This window comes from Oryctolagus cuniculus, chromosome 18 (assembly GCF_051225735.1).
Source record: "Oryctolagus cuniculus isolate XC-2025 breed Fujian yellow rabbit chromosome 18, ASM5122573v1, whole genome shotgun sequence".
In the NCBI taxonomy this organism is placed as follows: Eukaryota; Metazoa; Chordata; class Mammalia; order Lagomorpha; family Leporidae; genus Oryctolagus; species Oryctolagus cuniculus.
The window spans coordinates 75,569,101-75,582,760 of record NC_142884.1 but is presented as its reverse complement, the minus strand read 5'-3'; the positions used below and the strand labels follow the sequence as shown (position 1 = coordinate 75,582,760).

General features: G+C 58.4%; 1 protein-coding gene across 2 annotated transcripts in view; it reads right to left on the bottom strand.

Annotated features, from left to right (window-relative positions):
- Positions 1–13,660, bottom strand: part of CDH13 (cadherin 13) — a 1,120,403-nt gene that overhangs the window by 66,575 nt on the left and 1,040,168 nt on the right. For both annotated transcript variants that reach the window (XM_051847323.3, XM_051847322.3), the window contains exons 9-10: positions 12,518–12,700; positions 6,818–7,071 (exon numbers count right to left, since the gene is read on the bottom strand). In XM_051847323.3, coding sequence (XP_051703283.1) covers positions 6,818–7,071; positions 12,518–12,700 — 437 coding nt within the window. The remainder of the gene's footprint in view (positions 1–6,817; positions 7,072–12,517; positions 12,701–13,660) is intronic.

Genomic DNA, 13,660 nt, shown 5'->3' with positions numbered 1-13,660 from the left:
GGGCCAGGGCTGGGCTCCGGCGGCCTAAGACCTTGGAGCCCCTTAGAACCTTCTCGAAGGCTGTCTCACCCTAAATCCTACCCAACCTACTGGCAGGTACCCGCTTCTCAAACATTTTCGCATGTGAAATTTTCAAACCGATTGTTCTGCTTTGCTCCCGGAACGACTTGGCTCTAAAGCAGGATCATTAACAACCACCTGTGACCCGCGTCTGCAGGGCCGCGTGGGAGTCTCTGCCCAGCGCACGGTGCCCGGGAGGCAGGGACCTGGGGAGGTGGGGTTTGCGCAGAATTCAGCGCCTGCTCGGCAATGCCTGCAAACGAGCCACTTGGGGTCATCCAGATCTGTGTCCTCAGCTGGGGACCGCTGGCCTCCGTCCCTTTCTCCCTCCCTCTCCCCCCCCCGCCCCGGGGGGAACACCGTCTGCAGCACAAGTTCGTGCTCTCACGAGCAGAAGCAGAGCCCGGCCCTCTCCAGGGACGCGCCGCCCCAGGCCAGTGGTGAGGCCGTGCTGCCTCTAACTCAGCGCCCCTGAACCAGCGGATGAACGACTGCACCCCCACTGCCCTCTTCCAGTCTTTAGCAACACAGCTGTGTTCCATTTTGATTATGCAAAAATCTAACATTCTTCGACACCCTCATCTTGTAAAATTTACCCTGTGGGTTCTTTTTTCCTTAAACTAAACAGATTCAGTCCACAGGGGCGTTCACGGCAGAACATTCTGGCTCCTTCACCATCTCCACCCTTCCTTCCTTCCTTCTTTAGTACAGAACTTAAGTCTTACAAGCTGGCACATTGCTGCTCCGGGAAACGACTCTTTTCCCCATGGCCTCGTGTAGCTAGGTGTGGCCAATACATTTAAATCGAAAAGTGGCCGATTTCCAGGAAGTTGCCTTAAAATAGGCAATAGGAGCACCCATCTTCTTTCTCCCACCTTCTGGTGTGGGATGCAGATGTGTGGGTTGGGGCACTGCAACCATAACGTACTAGGAGGAAGAGGACACAAGCCTGGGAGAATGGTGAAGAAGGCTCCCGGGCTCCCGACAGCATCACGGGGCGGCTGTTCCACCTCCTCCCTGCCTGTGACGCCCCTCTGTACTTACTTGGTGAGAACAGACTTCTATCTCCCCTGACCCTCTCCCATACGGACTTTTCCTGTTAGTTCAGGCAGCCTGCACCTCTGCAGATCCAGCGCTCCACACACACCGGCAGGGCTGCTCGCGTGAATGACCCCTTCCCCAGCAGGCTGAACAGCTGAGTTCTGCCTGAAAATCGTTTGGCATAAGCACTGCCACAGAGCAGCCCTAGCAGACGCCCGGTGCTGGAGGGGGTGAAGGAAGTCCTCCTGGGCCATTCACAATGACCCGGCTGTCAGAGGCACTTCCTCCGTCACCAACCCGATGCACCATTAGAGAACTCAAGCAATTCCATTTTTGTATAACTATGACTGAGCTGTTGGGACAGGCATTAGCCAGGTGCAGCTGCCCGAGCCCACCTCTCATCAGACACTCCAACGTCCCCAGGGGACGGATGACGGCTGTGTCGTGGGCCTACAGGACAGCTTCTACCCCCGACGCTGAGACAAGTCCCGTCGTCCCCACCAATCCGGAGGACGGGCACGGCGGGGACGGCTCTGTTTGAAGCCATGTCCCTACTGGCACGATCTGGGAGCAGAGACGGAGTTCTTAACCCCGACATCAACTCAGAAACCACACAGGAAGACACACACTGGGATGTCTAGGTCCGAAAACAAACAATTCTGAATATGTCACAAAGCCCCAGAGACAAGCCCGTGACTTCTCCAGGAAATGAATGACGCGTCCAGCAACTGAGCCCCGAGGAAGCCCACCGACTCAAAAACGTCGCCAACAGCTGGAGACAACGTGAGGATTCCGCAAGGCAGAGACGAGACGAGTATTCCACAGACCGGAATAACGCCCCGGCACTCATGGGTGGGAAACCACGGCCACTTCTAGACACGGAAGCCTTGTTCCAGCCACAGGCCAGAAGGAAGAACCGGCGTGCGCAAGCCCAGCTCTGCAGCGGGAAAGAGCGCTCGGCAGGCGTGTGATCGGGGGTGCTGTGCCCAAGGGGCTAAAGGGAGACCTCCGTGGGGGCTGACACGGGACGCTGTATCCTTAACCGCTTTTTCCAAATCCTTCCTCCGGAAACTATCCTCACTTTATAACAGGGATCACGAGACGAGGGGCACGAAGCAGAGATTTCGTCTGTCACTGGACCTCGGCTGACCCATGATCTGGCCGGGACCACGACGTGTGAGGGGCTTTTCAATAAGCGCTAATCAGCCAGGGCTTCCGTGGGAAGACTGGCTCCACGCCCTGGCACCTCCTGGCTCTGGGAGCCGCAGGCTTCCCAGGGATTAAGGCGCTGACCGCTGGTGCGACGTCCCCAGGGGACCAGGCGACAGGATGCTTGTGTGTGGCTGGGGCCGGCCGGGGAGGGCTGTGCCCGAGAAGTGGAGTTTCACCGCAGGGCACAGCACAGGGGCCGGCGGCAGGGGATCGTCAGAAGGTGCTGAGCTGCGTGGGCCTCGCAGGGGCTGGATGGCTGCGGACACAGCGTGGTTCCTGCTGGGCCGACGTCAGCCAAGCACGGAGCTATCCTGGAGGGGCCAGGGTGAGGCCCGCCCTCAGCCCACACCTGCTGCCTGGAGAACACTGGGAGGTCACCGACTCACAAGGCCGCCGCGGCCGTCTGAGGATCCTGGGGGCCGGGTGTAACCAGGAGGACACCAGCCTGGCCCCCACGCGGCCCCGGGCACGGTGCTTCTGCAGATCATCAGCGAGCCGTCTGTCCTCCACGGAGGACAGCTTGGCTTGGCGGCCACACACACACACACACACAGACACACACACACGCACACACACAGACACACACACACACACCGACCCACACCCACACCATACCCACACACACCACACACTCACACAGACACACGCACACACCACACACACACCACACACACAGACACACCCACCCACACGCACACACACCCACACACATACACACACAGACACACACACACACGCACACACACAGACACACACACACACCCCACACCAACACACACCCACACCATACCCACACACACACACACACACTGACCCACACCCACATACACACCCCCCCACACCGACACACACACACCATACCCACACACACCACACACTCACACACCCACACATACCCCACACACCCACCCACACACCCACCCACACGCACCCACACACACCTATACACCCACCCACACCCACACAATCACCACTTACACACCCACACACACCACACACACATGCACACACACCCACACACCACATACACCCCACACCCACACATACCCACACACACACACACCACACACACACCCACACAATCACCACTTACACACCCACACACACCACACACACATGCACACACACACACCGACCGACACCCTCATCACACCCCCCCACACCGACACACACACACCATACCCACACCCACCCACACACCCACCCACACACCCACACGCACCCACACACACCTATACACCCACCCACACCCACACAATCACCACTTACACACCCACACACACCATACACACATGCACACACACCCCCACACACCACATACACCCCCACACATACCCACACACACACCACACATACCCACACCATACCCACACAGACACACACACACACACACTGACCCACACTCACATACACACCCCACACACACCGACACACACACACACCACACCCCACACACCCACACTCACACACACCCACATGCACCCACACACACCTATATACCCACACACACCCACACAATCACCACTTACCCACACACACCACACACACATGCACACACCCCCCCACACCACATACACCCCCCCCACACCCACATACCCACACACACACCACACACACACCACACACACACAGATACCCACACCACCACACCCCCCCCACACCACATACATACACACACACACACGCGCACACACACACCCACTCATACACACCGACACACACACACCATACCCACACAGACACACCCACACCCAGACACCCCACCCACCCACACACATACACTCACACATAACACTTCCATAGCCATCCACCCATACCCACCCACACATACACCCCCCACACAGACACCTCTACCCACACACACACTCACACTCACACCCACCCACACATACACCACATACACACACACCCACACCACCACACACCCACACACCACATACATACACACACACGCACACACACCCACACCCACCCACACACATACACCCACACCCACCCACACATACACCCCCCACACAGACACCCACACCCACCCACACACACACTCACACCCACCCACACATACGCCCCCACCGACACCTCCACCCCCACACACACACTCACACTCACACTCACACTCACACCCCTGCAGGCACGCACCAGTCCTTTGCTTGCACAGCTGGAAAAGGCCTCGCGCAGCCCCGGCCCAGCCACGTGGCTGACAGCCACAGCCCCACAGAGGACCGCTGCGGCTCTCCAGGTGCACCCTGGGGTGGCTCTCTCTGGTGTCTCACGTTGGCCCCCACCCGCGGGAGGGGAGGCCTCCTGTCTGTCTCTGTGGACCTCCCCCAAGTCTTCCTGTGAGACGCCGGGGTCCAGGTAGACCCGTGAGCCAGGACGAGCCTCTTGGCCCTACACCGCTGCCTCTGGCTCGGGGATGGTGGCCCACTGGTGCCGTGAGGCCCACACTGGGGCTGGGCTGGACTTTTAATCTGGAGGGGGTGTCTCCTCTGCTGTGTGACTGGGGATCAGCATTGCAGGTGGCTTCTTCCCCCTCCAGGCACAGCGATCCAGAGTCCAGGGGCAGCCAGGCCGGGGGAGAACAGACAAGAGAGGAAGAGGCAAGGTGGCCTGAATGCTGTCACCGAGGCCGCTGTCCCTACAGACTCAGCGAGCGCCCCGTGGCACCGTCATTCCGTGTGTGGCGGGAGGTCCTGGCCATTTGTGGCCGAGGTCGCCGGCCCTGCCAGGGAAGCTCGAGGCTCTGTGGGGTGTCTCCCATCGCCGGTGCCCACGAGTCTCACGGGCTGCTGCCTCCGGCCCTCCTCCTGCTCACGGTGGATGCTGGGTGGGGCCTGGCACAGAACAGCCAGCCCAGGCCCCCCGTTCCAGGCACTGGACCCTCATTCTCGGTGGCTCCAGCCCTGGCCTTCACCTCCCTCGACGCCGCGGCAGCCTTGTCCTGATGCCCCTGCTCCTCAGGTAGGGTTCTGCCCTCCTCTCAGTTTGCAGGGGCTGCTTCCCGGGGTCCTGTCCTGTTGGCCAGGTGGGGTCCCCCCTCACTGTCCTGCTGGGGAGCAGCCTGGGCAGGGACTCACCTCCAGCAGGTGCAGGAGTGTGAACAGAGGGTCGGGCCACCCAAAGACCCTGAACTGGCCGCCCGTCGCTCCTGTCCCCTAGCGCTCAGGGACGTCTCGGCTCCCGTGCTACCTCAGGATGGTTTTCCACCCTGTTAAATATACATGGAACCTTCCAGCAAATCTCCCCGCCAAATCACCCAGAGCTGGGTTTAATCAGGAACAGACACCCCGCCCCCTTCAGCTCCCCACGTGTCACCTTAACGCTTTCAGGCCCAGCAGCTCCCCAGGCTGTGACAGCCAGCACAGAGGCCCCGTTTTAATTCCTTTCATTTCCCTCCAGCCTGGCCGGCCTCCACGTCCGACGGCGCAAACACGAGGCGACAGCTAAGCGCCCCTGAAGACAGCCTGACACGCCCAGCCACCAGCTCATCAGCTGAGCTACAGGTCTCCCCATGTAGATTCCCCTTTGATGTTGGAAGCGCGCGTTTCGTTTGCCAGCTGGTGGGCAGGGACCAGAGCGGGAGCCCAGGGGAGAGAGAACGGCTATGTCAGGGCCCCCGCTGGTGGGTTTGGGTCCCACTCCGCGCCTCTGTCTAGCAGCTCAAAAAGTCTCACGGCGAAAGCAAACCCAGAAAACGGCGTTGGCTTCCTCCCTGGGAGCCAGCTCCGTGGCCAAGGGCCCGAGCGGGCAGCCGTGGTGCGTTTCCCGCGCTGCCAGTCAGGAAAAGACGGCACCTGTTTGTAGTGGGCGTGTCTAACACCTGACGATTTGTGCTTCGAATGGGAGGAAGATCACATTTCCGGAGAGAAAGACCTGCCTCCTGCAGGGACGAGCGGGCCCTGGACCTGCACGCAGACAGCAGCCTGCGGCCTCGGAGGCACCGCAGGATGGATGTTGGATGACAAATCAGTACGGAAACAGCTACAGAGCGGCACTGGGCATTGAGGAAGTGGAGACGACGTTGCTCAAGGCTACTCCCTGCCTGCCGCTCCGTCCCGCAGAGCCCAGCCCCTGCGGCCCTCTGCCCGGAGCCGGCGTGTCCCTCTCTTTCCTCGTCTGGCTGCTCAGGTCAGCCAGGGTCCATCCAGCACACGGGACGGCCGTGGGCATGGCAGATCATCCTGCCTCCGCTGCTGCCATGCTGGGCGGCCTTGAGCAAGTGCCGAACCTCTCTGAACCTGCAGTACTCTCGTGTGTACATGGATTCGCCAACACCCTTCTCACACCGCTGGGGTCAAGCTTCTGAGACAGGAGGCCTCACGTGGTCTCCTCTCCAGGGACCCAGCTGGGCCCCAGCACACCCGGCTGGTCACTTGGGAACACAGCCCTGAAGCCACTCCCCTGCCAGCTGCCCCAGTCACATGACGCTCTCCTTGCCCCCACCCAGTCCCCTTACAAGTTTAATTTCATGGAGTTGAGCCCCCACGCGTGGCCGCTCACCCACCTGATGGTCTGGTGCTGCAGGGAGTCGGGGTCCGTGGCGTTGACTGTGAGTAGGACACTGCCCACGGAGATGTTCTCGCGCCGCGTCACCATCATGGGGTCTGGGTAGAAGACTGGGCCCTCATTGACGTCCAGCACCGTGATGTGGACGGTGGCGGTGGAGCTGGGGCCGTAGGACACGTCGGGAACCAGCGGGTCCTCGTTCTCCACTTTGATCAGCAGGGTGTGAAAGGCCGAAATCTCGTAGTCCAGGGGCTGCAAAGCAGACGGACGGGGGCATGTCGGGGGGCGTGCAGGCTGCACAGGCAGAGGTGCGCACAGAGCCCCCGAGGCGCGGCGGGCACCCCGAGGCGCGCTGGGTTTTGCCCGCTGAGCCTTAGGCAACACGGCACTCTCTTTACGAGGGTGAAACACGCAGATAGAAACTCAGGTGTGGACACTGCCGCTGGGAAGTACGTGCGCACGCACTATCGGCGATGCGCGTGCCTCCCCCAGCTCCCCCTGGGCACGCAGCTCACCGGCCACGCGGACACGGAAAGCCCCCATGCCTGGGACCCGTGACCCCACAGCTCCGGACACCTGCGGACCCTGAAGCTGGAGCTTCTCTCGCTCCCCAGTGTGGAATCCCCGCCTCTGCGCGCGCAGGCTCCGAGGTTTCGCTCGCGAGGATTCCGCGTCTCTTCATCTTGCGAGAGGCCGCATTGCCCAGCGCCTGCGCAGCTGCTGGTGGGGTGGACGCCCCCCGAAGGGCCTGAGAGTCCACGATGCTCCGAGTGGCGGCCCTGGGTGCTCCCCTCCGGGGGGGCGTCCAAAAACGTGTGGCTTGGGTGACGCCAGACATGTGGATGTGCTGGGGGCACCCAGTCCGGTGGAGGACTGGCCTGCCCCCGTGATCTCGCAAAGGAGACTGATGGGACTCCCCCCCCAGCCCCCTGCTGCATGTCAGGAGGTCCCCACGGTGAGCCGAGTCCCACAGTGACCCTGCTGCTCCCTGGGAGCCACACAGCACCCCCAGTGACCCTTCCCAGGGGCGCCCCTGTCGCCAGGGATGTGCCTGGAGGCCCCAGGTGAGGCAGGGCCCACCCTTGCTTCAACAGTGGCTTCCCCAGTGTCTACTGGAAAAGACAGCACCTCCTCAGGCCTGGGTGACAGGCCCTAGGACGACAGACGGACCTGGGCCAGGGTGCGACTGGCGCTCAGCTCAAAGCAACAGCAGCCGACCCAGTGTGAGGGAGCCAAGGACGGCCCAGGGCGGAAGAGGGATCCAGGGCTGAGTCTGAGGACTTGGGCAAAGTACATCTCTCTTTCTACCCATCACAGCTATGTGTGTCCAGTGCCAGCATGCCACACCTGGGAAGGTGCACTCATGTGCAACACACACATATGCAAACATGCACGCACACACATAAATACATGTGTAAATCACACATACACATACATGTATACACATACACATGGCACATACACACATGCATATACACACATACGTACATATGTGCACACATACACAAGATACAAATACATGCATACACACACCACCCACACATACACACAAGTACACATATACACACAACACATAAACATGTGCATAATGCATACATGCAAGCACACACATACACCAAGCACATATACCCCTACAGGCAAATCTTACACATGTGTGCACACACAACATATATACACATACAAATATGTACACAGACATGCACATACACACAACACATATACATACACATACTTATGTATACATACACACAACATACACATGTGCACACACATTCACACGTGCACATACACAATCCAACACATATACACATGGAAACATGCAGGTACATACAGATATTCACATACACATGTACACACAACACATATATACATACAAATACATACTTGTGCATACATACACACACCTACACATGTACACAGAACACATCCACATCCACAGGAAATGTGTCTCTCTGTCCCTGGACTTCCTCTTTTTCTCTAGAATAATCTCAGCAGGTTTAGGAATAGGATTTTAAGAGTTAACAGAGGCAAGGGGGCCGGTGCTGTGGCACAGTGGGTAAGGCTGCAGCCTGCCACGCTGGCGTTCCATCTGGGCACCAGTTTGAGTCCCAGCTGCTCCACTTCTTTTTTTTTTTTTTAATTTATTTATTTTATTTTTTTTATTTTTGACAGGCAGAGTGGACAGTGAGAGAGAGAGACAGAGAGAGAAAGGTCTTCCTTTGCCGTTGGTTCACCCTCCAATGGCCGCCGCTGCAGCCGGCGCACCGCGCTGATCCGATGGCAGGAGCCAGGATCCAGGTGCTTTTCCTGGTCTCCCATGGGGTGCAGGGCCCAAGCACCTGGGCCATCCTCCACTGCACTCCCGGGCCACAGCAGAGAGCTGGCCTGGAAGAGGGGCAACCGGGACAGAATCCGGCGCCCCGACCGGGACTAGAACCCGGTGTGCCGGCGCCGCAAGGTGGAGGATTAGCCTATTGAGCCACGGCGCCGGCCTTCCACTTCTGATCCAGCTCCCTGCTAATGTGCCTGGGAAAGCAGCAGAAGACGGCCCAGGTGCTTGGGCCCCTGCACCTGCATGGGAGACTCGGAAGAAGCTCCTGGCTCCTGGCTTTGGTCTGGCCCAGCGCCAGCCGTTGCAGCCATCTGGGGAGTGAACCAGTGGATGGAAGATCTCATTCTTTCTCTGTCTCTTCCTCTCTCTCTGTAATTCTGACTTTCAAATAAATAAATAAATCTTTAAAAAAAGAAAACAAAAGGAGGCAAGCCTCTGGGCACCTAGAGGACGCACTGTCCCCTCATGCTCCTGTCCCTGTGACACGGGGACGCCTTATCCAGCCTCCCTCTTTCTCTGTGGACTCTGGCAATGGATCTCTGCCAGGCCCAAGGGCTGCCCAGAGGTTACAGCCTTGGTAATGTGAATTTTATTTATTTATTTATTTATTTTTTTAAAAAAGATGATTTATTTGAAAGTCTGAGTTACACAGAGAAGGAGAGGCAGAGAAAGAGAGGGAGAGAGAGAGGGAGAGAGAGAGGGAGAGAGTCTTCTATCTGCTGATTCACTCCCTGATTGGCCACAATGGCCGGAGCTGTGCCAATCCGAAGCCAGGAGCCAGGAGCTTCTTCCAGGACTCCCCCATGGGTGCAAGGGCCCAAGGATTTGGGCCATCTTCCATGGCTTTCCCAGGCCATAGCAGAGAGCTGGAGCAGAAATGAAGCATCCAGGACTTGAACTGGCACCCATATCAGATGCCAGCACTGCAGGTGGCTGCTTTACCCGCTACGCCATAGCACCGGCACCTGGTAACATGAATTTTAAACAACAGCCAGGATACTGCCATGCTAGGAAGGCACAGGTAATCACCCAGATAGGCTACTGATGGGGCCTGGAAGCTGTAGCTGACTGGCTTGTGACGACCCTGAGGTCTGTCCTGTGCCCGGGGCTGAGACAGAGTGCCTGGTCTCCTGAGAACCAAGCTGACCCCAGGCCGGACCTGGACACATCGGGGAGGCACCAAGGACACCTTCTATTTTATGCTGGCTCCCGGGAGTGCAGCATCTTCCTGGAATCAAGGTTAACAAAACACACTGCTATGGCAGTGAAGCTCCGAGTCTAATTCAAGAGAATTTTCTACCACAGCAAAGAAGGCAGCAGCATGAAGTTTTCTTGAGTATCTTAGCTCAGCAAAGCCCTCAACATGGAGCTGAGTTTGAGCCCTGGTGGAGGCTTGTCTGGTCAAGAGGTGGGCTGAGCAGGACATGGTGGAGCAGACCCAGGAGAGAAGGAAGAGGAGGCATTAGACACTTCACTCCTGCACACGAGTGTTTTACGTGCGTTCCCAGAGACCTGCTGTCTCCCATGCTTTGGGTTTGCCTTTGCTGCTGCAGCTGTTGGCACGACCCTGTGGTAGGATGGACGCCCCCTTCCCTGCCCCCACTGGTGTGTTCACATCCTAACCCCTGCAGCCTGTGGTGTGCGACCCCAGGGGGCACAAAGGACCTGGTAGTTGTGCAACGGGGCTGTCACCTGGGTCATCCACAGGAGGGGCGGGCCAGACTTGGGAGCTGGCTTCAGGGATGGAGGCGGGGCCATGAGCCCAGTCGTGGGGGAGTCTGGGAAAGGCAGGGAAGTGAATCCCCTCTTCAACTTCTGGAAGGAACCAGCCCCGCCCACACCCCCTCTTCAACCCAGCAAGCTGCGCGTTGCACTTCCGATCTTCAGAATTTTCAGGTAATAAATCCTTGCTGTCTGTCAGCCCCTAAATTTGTGCTGACTCATCACAGTAGCCTGACACAGGCTGGGGTGGCCCAGCCCTGGAGCCTGGCGGGCTCCAGGGCACAGCGGGCACCAGTGGGGTCACTGGAGGAAGCCGGCTCCAGAGAGCGGCCTGCCCCTTCCGCCACGTGAGGATGTAGCTCAAAGGCAGCACCCACGTTCTCCCCAGAAACCGCACAGCGGCTGCCCTGCTCGGGGACCCCCACCTGCAGAACGGTGGGAAATCAACTCCTGTGCTTCCCGGAACGCCCCGCGTGTCGCTCATTGCGACAGCCTGCACAGACTGCGATACCCTGATGAGGAAGTTACATATCCACGCCCACTTTGCAGATGGGGAAACTGAGGCACAGAAAGCGTGGCCAGGGGTCTTGGGAGTGGGCAGCAGTGTGCCGGCTCAGGGGGGTGATGGCTTCAGCCTCTGGAGAGGGCAGCCTGTTCCCTAAAGGCTGGGTCAGCAATGTGTAACATCAGGTGTGGGGGGAGGCACAGAAGGGGTGGTGCAGGGAGGGGTGCGGGGGGGGGTCCCCGCAGCAGGGAGCTAGGACCCTGCGGGGTTAAACTTCTATCCCCACCCTGATGCGCTTTCTCTGAGAAAACAGTGACTTCCTGGCACACCTGCCCTGGCCACGGGTCTGAACTGTGAGACCCTAGCAGGCTGCCCCGTGACTTCTGCAGGCCTCACGGCTCCTCCTCATCTCCTCTCCAGGATACACGTCACTCCCATGGGTGCCATGGCCACAGGACGACGGTTGAAGAGACCACGGTTCACGGGCCACGGAAGGACCAAAGGAAGGCAGCTCCCCCAATCCGAGAATTCCTCCCTGCACGTCCTGTGGCTCTCACTCCTCAGCCCCCAGCAGGGCACCTCTGAGCCAGGCCCCGCCTTTCGGCCACTGAGTACATCCCTTGCCAGGGTGCTCAGATTGGGTTCTGTGGTTGAGTTCACGACACCACGTGGACAAAGGAGCTGAAGCCAGGGCCTCCTGTCCCCTAACGAGGTAACACCAGGGCGTCACATCTGTGATCAATTTCCGCCTGTTCCGTGTGCGGCCAGCGAGGCTCACGGCAGTCACACGGCAAAGGGGAGTATCCGGGACTCTGCTAAGACAAAGGAAGTGCCCACACGTGGAGCAGGGATCTCAGAGGCCTTCCCGTGCCCGTCTCTGCACACCTGGGTCCATCATTGTCAAGTGTGTGGGGGATTTCCTGGAGACTCTGGGTCTGGCTCTCTGAGCGTCACCCTTGAAAAACGGCTCTGCTTACGGCCGAGGTTACAATGAGCCCTTAAGCTGTGAGTCTTTATCCTTGCTAACTCCCAGGGGTAAGAGGCAGGAGAACGTATCCATGACCTTCTCAGCTCAGTGACTGACTGAGCTCCCCACGACCCCTCAACAGTGAGGCGAGACGAGAGGGGCCCCCCCTTACCTTCACGACAGAAAGCATCCCCTCGTTGGTCTGGGGGTTGGTGTGGATCTCGAAGCTCTGCCCCGGGTTCCCGTTGATGATGGTGTAGGCAGCCCTCCACGCGCCTGTGGCCGGGTCGTCCTTGTCCTCAACGGTCAGATTGACGATGACCCCCACGGCTCCTTCCTCCACCGTGGCTTGAAACTGCAAACAAAGCAATGGCGACCGTCACCAAAAAATACAAAAACGTAGTAGACAGCATCTATGGTGCTCTTACTGTATGCTTGGCATCGGGCAATCATGAATAATAAAGCAGAAAGATTCTGACCCGAGAGAGGCCATGCTCTGCCTCTCGGCTTGCCCGGAGCGTAGGTGAGGCCGTGAGACTGGCATCTTTCTTCCAGACTGTGGGTGGGCAGAAGTGAGGCTGGGCTGTGCTGGGGCAAGAGGCCCAGCTGTGCTTCCCTGACGCTCTTTGTCCCTGCACCTTCCTGAACACAGCCAGCTGTAAGACCACGAGAAGGAAGGAGCGTGGAGCCCCGAGTCACCGCGTGGAGTGGAGCAGTCTGGGTACCGGGAGCACGCGTGCTGAGCCGTCACTGAACGGGAAGCTAGTGCCTGTGGCCTCTGAGCCCTGGTGCTCCTTTGTCTGTAGCAGGATGACCAGAGACACAGAGCCGTGGGACTCGAGGCGCAGAGTCTGACCCGGGAGCCCACTTTCTCTAAAGACCGTCGGTGTCACCGTCCCCACCCCTGCACCGTAACTGGCACGGCTGAACAGCCATTTGATTAGGAAACACACAAATCAGTGGTCTGGAGCCTTGTTGTACTCTGTGTTGATTGCAATACGTCTCAAATACTTGTTGCAGGTAGGCGTGGTGGGAAGCAATCAATAAATGAAAAATTAGGCTTCCCATCGATAATTTCATGAGCTGCCATTAGCACACTCCTTTGAGCTGGAAGCATGAGGTATTGTTTCCGTGCTTCCCTCTGACGTGCTACAGGTGAGCAGTAATCTGTTGGCAAATATTTTACGAACAAATAATACCCATAAGCTGACACGATGAAGAAGTACCTTGGAATTTCAATTAGTGGGCAAGCGAGTCTAGAGACAGTCAGATGATGTCACAAAGCCCTTGGATTCAAAGAGAAGTAATTTGAGAA